The sequence below is a fragment of the Chlorella variabilis genome (assembly GCF_000147415.1).
Source record: "Chlorella variabilis unplaced genomic scaffold CHLNCscaffold_3, whole genome shotgun sequence".
In the NCBI taxonomy this organism is placed as follows: Eukaryota; Viridiplantae; Chlorophyta; class Trebouxiophyceae; order Chlorellales; family Chlorellaceae; genus Chlorella; species Chlorella variabilis.
The window spans coordinates 842,091-859,317 of record NW_005435085.1 but is presented as its reverse complement, the minus strand read 5'-3'; the positions used below and the strand labels follow the sequence as shown (position 1 = coordinate 859,317).

At 69.4% G+C, this 17,227-nt stretch overlaps 4 protein-coding genes across 4 annotated transcripts; 2 read left to right on the top strand and 2 right to left on the bottom strand.

Annotated features, from left to right (window-relative positions):
* Positions 1 to 7: 7 nt before the first annotated feature.
* CHLNCDRAFT_140536 (hypothetical protein) lies at positions 8 to 1,004 on the bottom strand (the record flags this gene model as incomplete). Its single annotated transcript, XM_005850536.1, has 4 exons — positions 8 to 182; positions 379 to 649; positions 764 to 837; positions 955 to 1,004. 4 exons carry the CDS (start codon positions 1,002 to 1,004, stop codon positions 8 to 10), a joined length of 570 nt encoding a protein of 189 aa, XP_005850598.1.
* Positions 1,005 to 1,386: 382 nt separating this feature from the next.
* Positions 1,387 to 4,524, top strand: CHLNCDRAFT_56882 (hypothetical protein; the record flags this gene model as incomplete). Its single annotated transcript, XM_005850819.1, has 12 exons — positions 1,387 to 1,500; positions 1,597 to 1,770; positions 1,953 to 2,175; positions 2,380 to 2,512; positions 2,804 to 2,930; positions 3,001 to 3,178; positions 3,289 to 3,353; positions 3,474 to 3,545; positions 3,678 to 3,746; positions 3,873 to 3,954; positions 4,092 to 4,249; positions 4,407 to 4,524. 7 exons carry the CDS (start codon positions 1,387 to 1,389, stop codon positions 3,300 to 3,302), a joined length of 963 nt encoding a protein of 320 aa, XP_005850881.1. The 3' UTR covers positions 3,303 to 3,353; positions 3,474 to 3,545; positions 3,678 to 3,746; positions 3,873 to 3,954; positions 4,092 to 4,249; positions 4,407 to 4,524.
* Positions 4,525 to 4,799: 275 nt separating this feature from the next.
* Positions 4,800 to 9,613, bottom strand: CHLNCDRAFT_56881 (hypothetical protein). The gene is made up of 13 exons (XM_005850535.1): positions 9,320 to 9,613; positions 8,810 to 9,208; positions 8,481 to 8,658; positions 8,181 to 8,286; positions 7,838 to 7,962; positions 7,512 to 7,695; positions 7,291 to 7,371; positions 7,028 to 7,149; positions 6,364 to 6,855; positions 6,145 to 6,250; positions 5,850 to 5,983; positions 5,553 to 5,732; positions 4,800 to 5,349 (listed from the first exon to the last, which is right to left on the bottom strand). Exons 2-13 carry the CDS (start codon positions 9,190 to 9,192, stop codon positions 4,930 to 4,932), a joined length of 2,511 nt encoding a protein of 836 aa, XP_005850597.1. The 5' UTR covers positions 9,193 to 9,208; positions 9,320 to 9,613; the 3' UTR covers positions 4,800 to 4,929.
* A 611-nt stretch (positions 9,614 to 10,224) lies between these two features.
* CHLNCDRAFT_34097 (hypothetical protein) lies at positions 10,225 to 16,790 on the top strand. The gene is made up of 18 exons (XM_005850818.1): positions 10,225 to 10,337; positions 10,473 to 10,633; positions 10,769 to 10,924; positions 11,109 to 11,225; positions 11,506 to 11,824; positions 12,021 to 12,191; positions 12,316 to 12,371; positions 12,590 to 12,714; positions 12,949 to 13,033; positions 13,226 to 13,364; positions 13,667 to 13,782; positions 14,003 to 14,126; positions 14,285 to 14,506; positions 14,683 to 14,803; positions 15,003 to 15,190; positions 15,447 to 15,770; positions 15,968 to 16,093; positions 16,360 to 16,790. Exons 1-18 carry the CDS (start codon positions 10,298 to 10,300, stop codon positions 16,566 to 16,568), a joined length of 2,799 nt encoding a protein of 932 aa, XP_005850880.1. The 5' UTR covers positions 10,225 to 10,297; the 3' UTR covers positions 16,569 to 16,790.
* Positions 16,791 to 17,227: the final 437 nt, after the last annotated feature.

The following is a 17,227-nucleotide window of genomic DNA, read 5'->3' as shown; positions in this document are numbered from 1 at the left end:
GAGCAGATCAGAACACGAGCACCGAGCCAAAGGCCTGCTCCAGCGCTTTGCGCTTGGGCATGTCCTGCCGCCAGCCGCTGGATAGGGCCATGGCCAGCCAGGCGTCGCCCGTCAGCTGCCCAGCCGCGGCCTGCAAGTTGCCGTCGGCGCCGGCGGCCGCCAGCGGCAGCGGGGCTGGCGCCCTGCAGGGAGCGGGCGCAGGGGGGCTGGCGGGCGGGTCAGCGCCTCAAATGGCGGCAGCTGCGGGAGGCGCGATGGAGGGGGCAAGGGCCGGAGGCACCCAGCCAAACCATGCCAATGCCCTGGTGGCCTTGATGGGTGCTTCCACTCACGAGGCATCCCAGCCACTGCCTCCCAGCCCCATCCTCGCACACGCACGTTCCAAGGACAGCAGCCGCGGCCGCCTCTGGCAGCGTCGCCGTGTACTCCATCCCCTGGTGCGGCTCCGCGTCGGCCCCCTCCTGGAATGCCGCCGCCGTGCCGCTCACGCCCGCCTGCCCCGCGCCCTCCTCCGCCGCCGCCACCCGCCGCCGCAGCTCCTCCGCCCTCAGCGCCTCGTTGCGTACGATGCTGTCTGCATTGACCCTCCGGTACTCCTCCACCCTGCTTTCCATCTCCTTGACGTCGATGCGCTCCACCAGGTTGAAGACTGCGGGCAGGCGGGGTGGGAGGGCATGAGGGGCCTCCAACCCTTCCATCCAACCACTGGAACCCGGCGCGGGGCGCCCGGAGTGCCTCAGGTGCCGAGCCCAGCACCGCTTACTGATGTCCTCCCTCTCCTCCAGGTATTCATGGTACTCCTGCCTGGAAGCGAAGTTCTCCTCACGTTTGTTGAAGCTGCAGGGGCGGCGGCGACGGTGCACGTCGGCCGGAGCGGTGGCGGGAGCGGCGGTGACCGCCAGCGCAAGGCAGAGGCAGGGCCTGCCTCCCTCCCACCGCTGCACCCGCACTCACATCGACTCTATCCTCGTCCGGATCTGCATCTCCCTACGCAGAGGGTCCATCCTGGTGCGGGGTGATTAGGCTCCGAAACTCTGGGGCAGCTGGCCCACCCTGGGCCTGCCAGTTTCCTTGATCAGGACATGCATGACTAGAGGGCATTGCCCGGCCTCTCAGACCTTCATCGACACGACAGGACAAGGGCCACGTGTGCCAGCCATGATGAGGTTTGCCCGCCCCCTGCACGCCTCCATAACCAGGAGGCATTGCACTCCGGCAGGCAGCAGCAACTGGCCACTCAGCAGCGCGCTCTCCGGTGCAACCAGGCGCCAGGGCATTCCGCCTAGCGCCGTGTTGCACACCTTCACCCCCATGGGCGTTCACATCAGCACGGTAGTGGCAGCCATAGCGGCTCTGCCTGGCCTGGCGGCCTGGTCGCTGCGCCACATGCTGCCGCTCCCCGTCTCGTGCGTCTTGTGGCACGTCAGCGGGTCGGGCCTGGTGGTGGCCGTGGCGGCGAGCGAGGCGCTGGCTGGGCGCACCACAGGCCTGCTGGGGAAGGTGGGTATCGCCAGGGGTGGTGGCCGGCAGCAGCAGACAGGCCCTCGCCCAGCGCGTCGCCCCCACCCGGCATCCCGGCTGCTCCTTGCCCTGCAGCGCGCCGACGGCACCATCGACCCCGTGCGCTTCACCCTGCTGTGGCCGTACCACGTGGGACTGCGTGCCAAGCTGGCGCTGCAGCGCCGCTTCTCCTCCGAGCCCAGCTTTGACCAGGTCACGCCAGACCACTACATTGGCGCCTGGCCCAGCGAGCAGAATCTGGTGCCCACGGTGCGCGGCCACCTGCCTGGCTGGCCGGCTGGCCGGCTGCAGGGGGCGCCTGTGCGCTGGTGGAAGGCCATGGGCTGGTGCCGCCAGAGGTGGACCTCATGCACCACCAGCCTGCTGCAAGGGTGTTCGCAGCGGAACCCAGCCCCAAGATGGATGACGATTGCTGCCCTGCCACGCCGCAGGTGCACCCCGCTGTGCTGGACGTGACGTGCGAGCTGCCGCTGCAGCTGGCCCCGCCCGCCTACCTGAACCTGGCGGTGTGGGACACGCACGCGCCCACGCCGGCGCAGATTGACCAGGGCGTGCAGTGGGCCATGCAGCAGCGGGCGGCGGGGCGGCCCATCCTGGTGCACTGCGCGCACGGCCACGGCAGGTCGGCGACCGTGCTGGGGGCCATTCTCATTGGTGAGGCGGGGGGTGCCACCTGCTGCTGCCGGGTATGCTGCCGTCGCTGCTCCGGCTGCTGCTGCCGGGTATGCTGCCGTTGCTGCTCTTGCTGCTGCTGCTGCTACGGGCCAGGCTGCTGGGAATGCGGCGGGTCGGCATGCCAGGGGCTATGGCTGCCTCCCCGGCCGGCTGAGCATCTGCTATCGCCCTGCTGTGATGCAGCTGAGGGCGTAGCCAAGGGCGCGGCGGATGCGGAGGCGGTGATGAAGGCGGAGCGGCCGCGGGTGCGCCTCAACCGCCGGCAGCGGGCAGCCCTGAAGCAATGGGTGGCGGAGCGGGAGGGCGCGAAGCAGGAGTGAGCCACCCTGCCGACCAACCCATTCCAAGCATTGACCATTCTTTGTGCATGCATGCATGCAACACTCCATGCTGCGTCTGAAACCGTAAAAGAGAACTGGCAAGGACCGAGTTGCTGTGCAACTCTCCCATGGGATCCCAGCGCTGGCGCCATGGTGGCGGCGCCATGGTGCCTTGCCCACAGGCTCCCCAAACGAGCTTGATCGCTAGCCTGACTTCGCACCCTCTGCATGTCCAACAAAATCGCCTTGGTGGGGGTGACAGCGCGTAAGCCCCGCCCCAAGCCGAGAGGAGGGTCGGGACGGAAAGGAGGGTTCCAGCCCCACCTCGACACCATGGCGGAGCAGGACATGGAGGAACTGCCACCCGCTTTGGACTCGACAGACGTCCTGGAGATGGTGCTAGACAAACTCAAGGTGCGCTCCCGCTTGCTCTCTGCCGCCCGCTCCACCTCCTCTCACCCAGCCATGCCGCCTGGTCCCGCAGGTGAACGACCTAGCTGCCGCCGCCCAGGTGTCCAGGCACTGGCGGGCCGCCAGCCTCGCCGCCGACTCAGCATGGCGCGCCGCTTTTGAGGTGGGCCTGGCTTATTCCGGCCTAGATCAGACGCAGCGAGCGGTGGATCCAAGCGTTTCGGCCACACCGGCCTGGAGCCTTGACTCAGGTTGCTTGGTTCCACTAGTGGCAGAGCTTCTGCAGCGGGGGAGCCCAGCGCCACCTGCCGCCATTGCCTCACGGCTTGCTGCTGTGTGCCTTTTACTTTCCACTTTCCAGGAGGAGTTTGGTGAGGCCAAGGCCGTGGACTACCCACGCCAGCGCACGTGGCGCGACAAGTTCATGTGCGCCGCCGCCGCCGCCGCCGCCGAACAACTTCTGGCACATGCGCGTGGCGTTGCGCGGCCGCCCGGACGGTGCGGCCCACACCGACCGCCTCCGCTCCTCCTCCTCCCTGCCTGCAGCGCCTGCCTGCTGGACAACGCGTGCCACAAGCTGCGCAGCAAAGCTCGATACCTGGATGAGCTGGAGGACAGGTGGGCGGCTGGGGGGGCGGCACAGCACACACTTGGGCCCCTGCCCTCTGCTGCTGCATGCACCCTTTGTGCAGCGCCTCTGCCCCTCCCGACACCTCCCCCGGCTGCCGCTCCCTCCCCCTGCCATTCCAGCGCTGGCATGCTGGAGAAGAATTCCCAGACGCTGCTGGCCAGCCTCAACCAGATGGACCGCACGCTGTCGTGAGCAGCCTGGCCCGCCGTTGAGCCCGTGCATGCGCTGCCCTCTTGTGCATGTGGCACACATTCACCTCCCTGCACAACCATGCCGGCAGGATCAGATGCGCGGCAGCCCGCCCCGCTGTGCAGGCGCCGCAAGCACGACCTGAACGGCCTTCTGGCCAGCGTGGCAGGCAGGGCCAGCACGCACATGGAGAGCCAGCGCGGCAAGGTGGGCGGGCGGCGCGGAATCGCCTGTGCAGGGGAGGGCAGGGGTCACGCCTTCCCACCCCACGGGCTGATTTAGGCCTGCCCTCTGCTGCTGGGGTGCTGATTCCCACGTCCCCCATCGCCCTCCCACCCCTGCAGGAGCTGCTGGCGCTGGCTGCGGCGGGCGGCGACCTGGCGCGCTGCCCGCGCCTCACCCCGGACCTCTGCGCCTCGCTCAGGGACATGCTAAGGGATGTGGAGTTCTGGAAGGCCAGCATCGCAGAGGAGCGCGACTCGCTGCACCGCATGTGGGACAGGTGGGCTGGGCCGGGGCCTGCAGGGCATGCTGGAGGGCTGCTGGGGCGGGGCGCCTGGGCCTGCAGGTCTGGATGCCGGTACCGTGCCTTGTGCCTGAACCTGCTGCGTGTGCTCACGCACGCCTCCCTCTCCATGCACCTGTGCATGATGCTGCAGCCTGTCCTACATACAAACCTGCGTGAAGAAGGCCAAGGCCGACGTCAGCACCCTGCAGCGCCGCAAGGCGCAGCTGGAGGCGGCCACCCGGTACCGCCCCACCGTCCGCCGCTGCTGAGCTGGCGCAGCGCTGGTGCGCCCCACCGGCTAGCTGCCCCTTGCCCTCGGCCAGCACCCGGCAGCTCGTGTACCACTTCATCCCACTGGTCACCAGCTGGCCCACCCTTGCTGGTACTTACTTGTGCAATGGCTCTCATGTACTGAACGCTCCACCCTGTACAACCAACCACCTGTGCCAAACTGCATCCGTCTTTTTGCAGCCAACCACTTCTGCTCTCTCCTCTTCTGTACTGCCCACAATCCAGTTTCCATTGTCACTGCAACTGCCCAACTCGTCCACGCACCAGGTGTCACACTGGCGCAGGCGGGCCGTGGTGCTGTGCACCGCGGCAGCAATTCAGGCAGGCATACAAGTGCAGCGGCAGCAATGCTAAAAAGAAACCAGCAATATCAGGGTGTTGAATCAGAGCTCGTCATGAGCTGACTGGGCGCTGGCGTTGATCATTGCGTCGGCAGTGGCGGAGGTGGTGGAAGCCTCCGGGGCGGTGGCCTCGGTGTCGTTGGCGGTAGCGCCTGTGCTGCCAGCGGTATCTTCGCTGTCGCCGGCTGCCGCGCTGTCATTGGCTGAGTCGCTGTTGTTGGCTGCTTCGCTGTCGTTGGCTGCCGCCGCCGCTGCTGCCCTGTCATTGGCATACAGCTCTGCGCCGCTGTCATGCACAGGGGGCCGGTGCGCCTGCGGGCCCTCCTCCCTCACAACCTCCCCAGTGCTGTGCAGCTTTCTCCGCTTGCTGCTCTGCTGCTGCTCCGCCGTCGCCATCTGCGGGGAGGCAAACGGCGGGAAGGACTGCAGCAGCCCCGCAGCCCGCTGCTCCTCCAGCTTTTTCTGCGCAGTGCGGTTGCAAAGGTGGGGCGGGTCACGCACAGGCTGTTCACGACTCAGACTGCCAGCCCAACAGCACGCTCAAAGACCAAAGAACGTGGCGGAGCATGTGGGCACACCCCAGCGGCGGGCAGCAGACGCCACAGGCAGCAGCTCCATGCCCGGCCCACCACCGCCGCGTGGCAGGCCAGCCCGGCACGGCGCACCTCCAGCAGCGCGTGCCCCGCCTTCCACAGCTCCTCATCCAGCGCATTCAGCTGGTGGATGCGTGCCGTCACATCCTCGGGTATCAGCTGCCGCGACTGAGCCTCGAAACGGAATGTCTCGCCCCAAGGCGTGCGAAGGTGCTTGTACACCTTGCGCCGCTCACGCCGCCCCTTGCCCGCCTGCGCGCACGGCGGGAGCAGATGGTGAGGCGCAACGGGCGCGACGGAAAGCAGGCAAGCAAGCCCAGGATCCCAGGCATGGTTATCGGCACACACCCGCACACATCCCGGGCCCACCCTCCCTCCCTCTCCGGCAACGGCCGCAATGTCCCTCACATTGGCGCAGCGCACATACGCGTGCCCCAGCGTCTCGCTGGGCAGCAGGTAGTGCTCATCGGGGATCAGCTGCCGAGCCCGCCCCGTGGCCTCATCTGCGCGCAGCGCGCCGCGGGCCAGGCGCCGTCACAAACCAGCGGCGTCGGCACACGGCCATGCCACATGCATATCACGGCAGGAAGGTAGTGCCTGGCTGCCACTGCCGGCCCCAACAGGCCTTCAAGCAGCTGGCCCGCCCGGCACGCTCCGCCCCCACCTGCCGACACAACCAGGCCCGAGTTCTGCAGGGACACCAGCTCGCTCTCCAGCTGCTTCATGCGCTCCTGCTTGGCCAGCACCTCCTGGTCCAGCGCCACAATCTCCTGCAGCACACGGGGAGGGCAGGTGAGGGGCTGCCAGCAGCGCATACGGTGCCTAGAATGGCAGCGGGGCGCACAGCGGTTGGGGCAGAGCAGCCCGCGGCGAGCGCTCCCACCTCTGCCCAGGGGCTGTCGATATCTGTGAGCCCCTCATCCTCCTCCTCCGGCTCCTCCTCCTCCTCCTGGGCCCCAGCCTCGCCCTGCCCCTCCGCCGCGTCGTCGCTGCCAGCAGCACCGTCCTCGCCCTCGCCGTCAGCCTGCGCCTCGCCCTCCTCATCCGACACTTGCGTGTCGCCATCCAACACCTCCTCGCTGCCGCTGGCCGCGTCCTCGGCCATTCCTTCTGCCGCATCTTCTTCTGCGGCTGTCTCTGACGTCTGGCCGTCATGATGCGCCTCCTCGCCCTCATGCGCCTCACCCTCTGCCTCTCCCTCCTGCGCCTCCTCGTCTGCCTCGCCATGTTGCGCCTCCCTACCTCCCTCACCCTCCTGCGCCTCCCAATCTGTTGCTCCGCTGTCCACCGCTTCCGCTGCTGCCTTCAGGGCATGCTGCTCCTCCAGCCACTGCGCCTCCCTGTCCACCAGCGCTGTCAGCCGCGGCGTCAGCTCCTGCAGGGCAGCGCCACCAGGGGCGGCTGGTACGGCTGGTACGGCAGGTACGGCTGGCTGTGGATGCCTTGCGTTGCAGCAGGTGGGGCAGCACCGACGCCATCTCCGCACACGAGGGGGATGCAGCGCCGCACAGCGCACGGCAGGGCAGGCCAGGGCCCATCCAGCTTACATCCAGCTCCCGCTTCAGGTCCCGCTGCTGCTCCACGATGGCCTTCACACGCTGCGCCGCCTCGCGCCGCGCCACCGTCAGGTTGCGGTGGCCCTCGATGGCGGAGTAGAAGGTGAGCAGGTCTGCGGGGGTGGTGGGGAGCGGCAGGGCAGGGGTGGGCACACATCGATACATCTGGCCAGCCCGCCGCTCCCGCCGCCTGGCAACGACCGATCCCACCCCACACACAGGTGTACTCCGCCGCCAGCCCAAGCCGCGCGCACCATCGTCGTTTGCGGCGCCGTCGTCGTATGTGAAGGCCGATGAGCTGGTGTACTTGTAGGCCGCACCATCCAGCCCCAGGCCTGCACCACGGGCATGAGGTGGCGCCTGCTGGCCACGCGGCAGGCCAGGGGCTAGGCGAGGCGCAGGCGCACCGCACAGCGTGCCCGGCGGCGCCCCGCGGCGTGCGCCAGCCCAGGCCGGCAGGCCAGCGGCCACCCACCCAAGTCTGCGGCCAGCGACAGCACCGACTCGTCCAGGCGCTCGGTGAGGCCGACGTGCGCCATGGTCTTGAGCCGCTTGGTGGCCAGCGTGAGCAGCATCTCGCGCGCGATGCTGTTGGAGCGCACGCACCTGCGCAGCGCCTCTGTGCCCGCCCAGTATGAGTAGTTGGTCAGGCCCAGCACCTGGCAGGGAGTGGGCGGGCGCGACAGCATAAGTGGTTGGGGGTCAGGCCCAGCAGCAAGTGGATTGTTGGGGGTCAGGACCAGCAGCGCTTTGAGTTGGGGACACCCGGCAGCTGAGCTGAGTTGAGTGGGCCTCAGCCACCTGCAGCGCGGCGCCGTTGTGCAGCAGCTCCTCGGCAATGGGGTGCTCCACAAACTCGTGCAGCGGCATGACCAGAGAGTTGTTGTACGGGTTGAGCACGGGCTCGGGGTCGGGCAGCGTCCACACTGGAGCAGGGCGGGTGGGGGTGGAGTGTGGCTCAGGTGCCAGGGGATCCCACATAAGCGTGCACCAGACAGGGGCAGACTGCCGCAGCAACGCTGCGGCGTGTGGGGCTGCCCGGCAAGCTGCTGCCGCCTGATCCCAGCTGTGCCGCCTCGCCGTGCCGGGCAGCCCCCAGCCGCTCGGATGCTGGCCGGCATGGCAGCATGAGGCTCAGCCGCACCCGACGAGTTCTTGACTTCATTCCAGTAGTAGGTGCGGTTGTCTGGGGAGGTGAAGGCCCGCCACGCCGTCAGGTCGTTCAGCGTCTGCAGCCGCAGCTTCTCCATCTGCGACAGCAGCATGGAGGTGCGCCACGTGTGCCATGGCGACCAAAGGGAACACACGAATGAATGGCAGCAAGAGCAGTACAACGCACAGTAGATGTGCCGCAACAGGCAGCAGTACCACTCGAATAAAGCAGCAGCGCTACGCGCCCCACGGCTGAAGCTTATGGCCACCCCGCCAAAGCCCCCGCCCTCACCCTGTCCGCCATGTCTTGCTTGAACCAGGGGATGAGGATGGACCAGGGCCACACCTCCAGCGTGCCCACAAAGTCGGCGCGGCGCTTGGGGTTCTTGCGGGGCCGCTCCGGGTGCAGCACGCCCTTGGCCGCCACATCCACCGCAAACTCGTAGGAGGAGATGATGCGCTCCACAGGCCTGATCCAGGAGGGCAGGCACAAGCGTGCCAGGAAGAGGGCGAGCTGAGCGTCACCCCGCGTGCCGCCGGCGCACGGCGGAGCAGCAGGAGCGGCTGCCGCGTGCGAGGCGCTGCCATGCATGCGGCCGTCCCCGGCCTGCCTGCCCCCACCTGCGCAGCTGCGTGATGGTGGCGGCGCCCTCTGGGAAGAACTGGGAGATGCTGAAGTCGTCGTGGCTGATGAGCGTCTGGCAATCCTCCATCGACACGTTGAGGCGCAGCTGGTCGTAGCTCTTGGCGCAGCGCTTGGAGGGCGGCAGCGCGGTGCGCAGGAAGCAGTTGGCGTATGTCTTGCCGGCTGCAGGCGTGGGGCCCACGCGCAAGGAGCGGTGGGCCAGGAAGCAGGGGCGGGCGCAGCGAAACCCGAGCACCGAGGCTGCGCCCGCATCCGGCGGCATCGGCGGCTGCTCCGGCCAGCCAGCCAGCCCCGACCCATCGGCAGCCTCTCCAGCTGGCCAGCACTGCACGCTGTGGCTCAGATGCTGCTGCAACATGCAAGCAAGCAAGCACCTGCGCGGGGGACGTGCAGGAAGAAGAGCAGCTTGTTGACATCGTGCGGCGTGCCGCCCAAGTCTTGTGTGTGCTGCGCTATGTACTGGTGCACCAGGTGGGTGCACTCGCCGTGCGGCATGTGCGGCCGTGGTCGCCGCGTGCGGCACCGCGGGTCGCCGCTGTGGCTGGGCGTGTCGTGGGCGGCGCACTGGTGGGCTACCGCCGCCGCCAGCAGCGCCGCCGCCAGTGCAGCGGCCAACAGGCGCGCGGAGGTGCGCATCCCGAATGCCCGCCGACGCCCCGCGGCTGCTGCTAGGATGCCAAGCGGTGAACAGGGTGCCTTGCGGCCGGTTGTTCGTGAGGGTGGCGGTTGCCGTCTGCGGGGGCTGTATTGGCCTGGGTGCTGACCGGCACCGCTGGCTCTTTCGGCCGTCTTTGGGGCAGGGCCAAGGGCTGGAGGGCATGACATGCCTGCTGGGGGCGGTGGCAGCCGCCAGCTCAGCCGACACTCCTCTGAAAGCCTCTGAAACTGAATCTCTTGCTTCCCGTTTCCTCCTACTGTTGCTTATTGTGTACCCATCTCATCATGCAGAGAGGGGAGCCTACCACGCAATCACCGCTGCACACAACGTCCCACCAGCAGTTCTACCGCTAGTGCCCACAAAGTGCCTCGTGCCCCACCGCGTACCCGCACGTCGAAGCCAGCGTCCAGGCAGGTCCAGCCTTTGCGTCGCCAACCCACACGTCTCTCACGTCGCTCACAGGCGCCTGGACATCCCTCGCCGCAGATGACCTCCCGGGGGCCGCCCGCGGGGCAGACCGTTGACAGTGAGGCCCCCTCGATGACGTCTCCTATTGTTTAGCAGCCGCACGGGCCATTTGTCAGCGTGGTTCAACCCCACCGACCCATTGCTGTAGGATCAGCAGCGTTGCTATCTACATGCGCGGCGAACCGCATGGCGGCATGCTGGGCGTGCTGGCCCCTTTGTGCTGTTCCCAGCGCGCTCACAGCCCTAGATCAGCATCCGCTTTCACCCAATTCTTACAGAAATGGGCCCCTTCCTGTAGCAGCACACACAAAGCGCAAAGCAGCAGCAGCAGCACACCATGAGCAGGCAGGGCGTGCGGCCCCAGCCGCTGCCCCCGGGTGAGCGACGGGTGTACAGCGCGATGGCACGCACGGCGACCCCGCCCGCCACAGCCCGACGCCATGATCCGACAGTGTGCCTCCTGCTGGCCTTGTTTGGGGCCCTGAACGCCTTTGGACTCTTCCCTGCTGCAGGCTTGAAGGTGGACTTCAATGCGCTCAGAGCGCCGTCAGGCTATGTGGCGGGCATGGGGCGCGGCGCGGCGGGCTTCACCACCCGCTCGGATATCGGCCCGTCGATGCCCGCCCCAGACGTGAAGAAAGACAAGGCAGGCACCCGTGCTGGCGGTCTGGTTGTGCTGGTGGTGGAGGCGCAGGACAGCAGAGGTTCCAGGCCCTGCCGTCAGCCTGCCGCCCGGTCCCCCCGCCACCGCTCCCGACCGCCGTCGCCGCCGCCGCTTGCGCTGCTTCTGCTGCCTTGATGGGTGCAGGCCGACGCGGATGCGGGCGCCGACGACACCAAGTTTGACGCCTTCCTGGGGAACGATGCGGGGGTGCTGGGAGCCACGGGGGTGTATGATGAGGAGGATCGGGAGGCCGACAATGTGTGGGACAATGTGGAGGACCGAATGGATGAGCGGCGCAAGGTGGGCGGGGCGGGGCGGCTGGTGTTGGTGGGTGGGTAGGTGCCGGGGCGGGTCAGAGGCTGTGGGGAGAGGGCCCCAGGGGGCTGGTTTGCAGGCTGGTGGGCTGGCAGCACTGGTGGGCACCGAGGCTGCCCGCCTATGCCCCACCTACACACACACTCACGCGCGCGCGTGTCGCACACAGGAGCGGCGCGAGACGAAGCTGAAGGAGGAGCTGGAGCAGTTCCGCGCGGAGAACCCCAAGATCCAGGAGCAGTTTGCCGACCTGAAGCGCAAGCTGGCGGATGTGCCCATGGAGCAGGTGGGGCTGGCGGGGCTGGGAGGGCTGCCGGGTGGGGTCGCGGCCTCGTGCTGGCGGCTGGGAGCCGGCTCTGGAAGCCGCCGTGGGTGTGTTCTGGTCAAAGGAGAGGGAGCCCTGTTGTGGATGAGGGTGTTGGGGTGCTGCACGCGGCGCGCGCCGCGCCTGCCCGTTGCCCCCCCGACACCCTGCTCCCGCGCCAGCCGCCCACCGGGCCCTGCCCCAGCCTGCTGCCCCAGCCTGCTGCGCCTGCCCCCCCACCCCACCCCACCGCCCACCGCAGTGGGAGGCCATCCCCGACATTGGCGACTACACGGTGAAGAAGCAGAAGCACCTGGACCGCTTCACCCCCGTGCCCGACTCGCTGCTGGCGGGCGCGGCGGCGCGCGACGCCACCGCCACCGCCATCGACGCGCACGGCCCCGGCGGCTTGGAGACGCCCATGGGCGGCGGCATCACCACCGACCTGACGGCCATGGGCGCGGGGCGCAACACGGTGGTGCAGCTGAAGCTGGACAAGATCTCCGACTCGGTCAGCGGGCAGACGGTGGTGGACCCCAAGGGATACCTCACAGACCTCAAGTCGGTCACGCTCAAGTCGGGTGGGTGGCTGGGGGCAGCTGTGGGGCCTGGGGCAGCTGCGGGGCCGGGCGCGGCTGTGGGGCCTGGGGCCTGCAGTTGCTGGGGCAGGCTGTGTCCCTGGCACAGGGCGGGGGCTTGGTCCCCGCAACCCCACCCACGTTTGCATGCACATACACACACGCTCCCTGCCTGCCCGCCCGCCTGCCTGCCCTGCAGACGCGGAGATCAGCGACATCAAGAAGGCACGGCTGCTGCTGAAGAGCGTGATCAACACCAACCCGCGCCACGCGCCCGGCTGGATCGCGGCGGCGCGCCTGGAGGAGGTGGCCGGCAAGCTGCAGCAGGCAAGCGGGCTGCCCTGGCACGCCTGCAGCAGGACGGCGGGCTGTCAGCTGCATCCGTGGGTGTTTAGGCCCAGATGTTGACGCTGTCCTGTACCCACCATCCGACACACGCCTGACCCACCACCCCTGGCCCCTGCCCCCACAGGCGCGTGAGCTGATGATGAAAGGCTGCGAGCTGTGCCCCAGCAACGAGGACGTGTGGCTGGAGGCGGCGCGCCTGCAGGTGGGCGGCGCCCGTTGCGAGGCCGGCACGGTACCGCGGCGCGCGGCGCCTGGCGGGCGCGCCTCCCTGCTGCTCGCCTGCCAGGCTCCTGGCACGCTCCCAGCGCAGCCTCCCGCTGCCTGCTGCCCCGGCGCACCACCCGCGCTGCCCGCCTCACCTGCCTCTCTGCCTCCCTCGCTTCCTCCTCTCCTCCCTCGCCTCCCCTCGTGCCCCCGCAGACGGCCGAGAACGCCAAGGCCATCCTGGCTCGCGGCGTGGCGGCGCTGCCCGACAGCGTCAAGCTCTGGATGCAGGCGGCGCGGCTGGAGCAGAGCGACGACGCCAAGAAGCGCGTGCTGCTCAGGTGGGCCGCCCCTCCCTGCGCGGCACGGGGCCTGGCGGGGCGGGTGGGGTGGGGCTGCTGGGCCTCCGTAGGCTGGCCGGCTGGGCTGCTGCACGAGTTGCGTGCAGGCCCATCGCCCATTGCCGCTTTGTCCGGGCGGCTCGCGTTTGCTGGCGGCCAGCCCGGCTGCGCCTGCCGAGTGCCCCTGCCCGCCCGCCTTCCCGCCCGCCTGCCCGCCTGCCCACCCGGCTGCAGGGCCCTGGAGCGCATCCCGCAGTCGGTGCGGCTGTGGAAGGCGGTGGTGGAGATTAGTGAGGAGGACGACGCGAGGGTGCTGCTGGTGCGCCCGCCTGCTGGTGCTGCCAGCCTGCAGGGCGTGCGGGCGCTGCCGGGGGCTGCCTGGCTGGCCGCAGGTGCCTCCCTGATGACTACACTACACTACACGGCACCCAGCATATCGTCCCGCCCACCCGCGCGCGCCTGCCCCTGCCCTGCCCTGCCCTGCCCTGCCCTGCCCTGCCCTCCCCCGCAGTCGCGCGCCGTGGAGTGCTGCCCCCAGCACGTGGAGCTGTGGCTGGCGCTGGCGCGGCTGGAGGCGTATGAGAATGCGCGCAAGGTGCTGAACAAGGCGCGGCAGGCGGTGCCCACCTCGGCGGAAGTGTGGATCACAGGTGAGGAGTGCGGGCGGGGCGGCCTGGCACGGGGGGCCTTGGGCGCACGCTCGCGGCCTGGGCAGCCCCTGGGGCACGCACAGTCGAAGGCGGGGTGGCGGTGTGGTGCGTGGTGCGGGGCGTGGTGGTGTGGGGCGTGGACGCATGCGCTGCGCCGCACCCTGCCTCGCCAAGCTACCTGCCCAGCCCCTGCCGGCAGCTCGCCGGCATCGCGCCTCTCTTCATCCCCGCACCCCACACAGCACCCGGCCACGGCCCCTCGCCTCCCATCCCTCACCGCCCGCCCCTCCCCCTCCCCGCAGCCTCCAAGCTGGAGGAGGCCAACGGGCAGGCCGCCATGCCCGACAAGATCATCCCCCGCGGCATCAAGAGCCTGGCCACCAACGGCGTGGTCATAGACCGGGACTGGTGGCTCAAGGTGGGGGGGCTGCGTGACGGGAGCAGGAGGGCGTGACGGGTCCAGCGCGCGGGCAGGGAGGCGGGATGCAGCAGGAGGGAGCGGATGTTGCATGGCGGGGCAAGGGCTGGGGGGTGCACGGCGGGCTGTTGTGCCACCAGCGCGTGGCTGCTTGTGCTCCCCTGCCTGGCTCGCCCACCAGCCTGCCTCCCCGTTGCCCTGGCCTGCCCCTGTCACGCAGGAGGCGGAGGCGTCAGAGAAGAGCCAGCCGCCGATGGCGGCCACGTGCCGGGCGATCGTCAAGGAGGTGGTGGGGCACGGCGTGGAGGAGCAGGACCGCAAGCGCACGTGGATGGCGGATGCGGGTGGGTACCGTGGCGGTACCTCACGCAGGGACCGGGCCGCGCGCCTCCTCCCCCTGCGGCACCTGCTGCCTCCGGTTCTGACACCCATTTGCCAGCTCGGCCCCACCGTGCCCAGAGCCCCACCGCCTGCCCCTCCCTCCCCTGCCCCCATGCCGCAGAGGAGTGCATGCGGCGGGGCTCTGTGGAGACGGCGCGAGCCATCTACGCCCACGCCCTCTCCGTCTTCCCAGGCAAGAAGAGCATCTGGCGGCGCGCGGCGCAGCTGGAGAAGGCGGCGGGCAGCCGGGAGAGCCTGGATGCGCTGCTGCGCAAGGCGGTACAGTACTGCCCACAGGCGGAGGTACTGTGGCTCATGGCGGCCAAGGAGAAGTGGCTGTCAGGTGGGATGGGGTCAGCAGGCCGGGTGTGTGGCGGTGTGGCACGTTTATGTGTTGGGAGGGTGGGTGGCGGTGAGCCGCCGAGTGTGCGACCTCTTTTCCCGCACCCTGCACCCGTCGCGGCCGCGTTCGCCATGCGTCCCACCCGCCTGCTGCCGTTTGCGTCCCGCCTGGCGCAGGGGACGTGGCCGGGGCTCGGTCCGTGCTGGAGGAGGCGTTTGTGCGCAACCCGGACAGCGAGGAGATCTGGCTGGCGGCGTTCAAGGTGGAGTTTGAGAACGCTGAGCTGGACCGCGCCAGGTAGGCGGGAGGGGGGCGCCAGCGTGGCAGCTGGCCATGTGGCCAGGGGCGGGGGTGGTGCCCGACGTGGCCGTCTGCTCTGGCCTGCTGGCCTGCTGCTGCACCGTCGCGCCTGCTGCTGCCCAGCCGTGCCTGCCAGGTGCTCAGCTCGCCACCCTGCGTCTGCCTGCTCCCCCACCCTCCCCCACTCCACTCGCAGGCTGATTCTGGCCAAGGCGCGGGAGCACCCGCCGGCCAGCACGGCGCGCGTGTGGATGAAGTCTGCGATGGTGGAGCGCGAGGCGGGGGCGGCGGGGGCGGAGCGGGAGCTGCTGCAGGAGGGCATCCGCCGCTTCCCGTACTTCTGGAAGCTGCACATCATGCTGGGGCAGCTGGAGGAGCGGCTAGGTGGGTTGCATGGTGGCATGGTGGCGGCTAGGTGGGGGGCTGTAGGCTGCGGGGGCAGGCAGGCTGGGACACAGGGCCGTGTGTGGAGGGTGGTGGCTGGGGTGGCTTATGTGGGGGTGCGGTGCGTGTTGCGGCAATCTGTGTGGCTTTGTTGGACGAGCTGCGCCGCTGCCTGCGGGCTGCCCAGCCGTGCGGCAGCCCCTGCTGCCGCCGCTGCGAGGCGACCGCGCCGCCCGCGCCGCCGCCGCTGCCGCAGGCAACGCCGACGCGGCGCGGCTCGCGTACGCGGCCGGCATCAAGCGCTGCCTGGACTGCATACCGCTCTGGGTGTCTGCGGCGCGGCTGGAGGAGCGGGCGGGCAACGTGGCAAAGGCGCGCGCGCTGCTGGAGCAGGCACGCCTCAAGAACCCCAAGAACGCGCAGCTGTGGCTGGCTGCCGTGCGCACCGAGCTGCGGGCGCAGAACCAGAAGGCTGGGGAGGCGCTCATGGCCAAGGCGCTGCAGGACTGCCCGGACAGCGGGCCGCTGTGGGCGGAGACCATCAACATGGCGCCCCGCCCGCAGCGCAAGAGCAGATCGGGTGCGCGGGGGGGTCCCGGGCGGGCGGGCCGCGGCTGCTGCTGGTTTGGGCGGGTGTGGCTTCTGCGTGTCTGTGTTTGGAGGCAGGCGGCGCGCCTGGGCCGGCCTCCCCTGCACCGGCTGGAGCCGACAGCGCGTCGTGTGCCCCTCCCCTCCCCGCCTCCTCCACCTCGACCCTCCCCTCCTCCACCCCTGCAGTGGATGCGCTGAAGAAGTGTAATGACGACCCTCACGTCGTGGCGGCCGTGGCGGCGCTGTTCTGGCTGGACCGCAAGGTGGACAAGGCGCGCTCCTGGTTCAACCGAGCGGTCACGCTCAACCCGGGTGAGGCGGCACGGGGACGGGGAGGGGGAGGGGAGGGCAGGGGAGGGGCGGGGCGGGGAGGGGCCTCTGTGGTGCTGGGCCCCGGCCGTCTGCGCTGCGACCGCCGGCCAGCGGCGTTCCTTTCAATCCCACCCGCGCGACTGCCTCCTGCACTGCCTCGCCATCACCATCGCACACGGGGGCGCACACTCACGCCCATGCGTGCCGCCACCTTACCTTCCTGCACTGCCTGCCTGCCTCCCACCCACCGCCCCCTCCTCCCGCAGACGTGGGCGACTTCTGGGCCTCCTACCTCAAGTTCGAGACGCAGTTTGGTAGCCCCGAGCAGCAGGAGGGCGTGGTGAAGCGGTTCCTGGCGGCGGAGCCGCACCACGGCGAGCGCTGGCAGCGGGTGGCCAAGGACGCGGCCTGCGCGCACCAGAAGTCAGAGGTGGTGCTCAAGCGGGTGGTGCTGGACCTGGACAAAGAGCTGTAGGGAGGTAGGGAGCGGGGGGCTGCCCGCCCAGGCCCCAGCACCGCCTCCCGCCTCCCCAGCACCGGCCTGCCGGCCTGGGCATCAGGCCGGGGCCGGTGCACCCTTGCGCTGCGACGTGTGTTGACCTGCCGTGTTGCGTTGAACCTAGCACTGACCTCCGCCGTCCACTGTGATGGCTGATCCCGCTTTGCTGTACCATTTTGCTGTGACCTCGGGACGCTGACAGCACGGTGCTGCAGTGCATTACAAGGCTCTGCGCCGCGTGCAAGCTCCTGCGCTGGCCGGCCCACGAGCATACGGGCATGGAACGAGGGAAGCGGGGAGGCGGGGGGGAGGCCCACAGCGGCTTGCAACTGGGCAGCAGCCGCAGACAGGCCGGAATGAAAGGAGCATCCACAGATGCGGGGACCTCAGCAGGAGACGAAAGATAAAAATAGCAAATGAACAAGGCAGCGTGTGCGCACACTGCTACACGGCAGCACAACATGGGGGCGAGTGCCAATTCAACAAGGGGGTTTAGGGGTGCCGATTGGCTGGCATCCGCCAAGGGATACGGCATATAAATTATGGGCCAAGGCGCGGGAGGCATCCCAGCTGCGCAAGCGCTCGTGCATGCAAGGTGCACCGAGCGGGGACACGCACATACCGCCGCGGCCTAA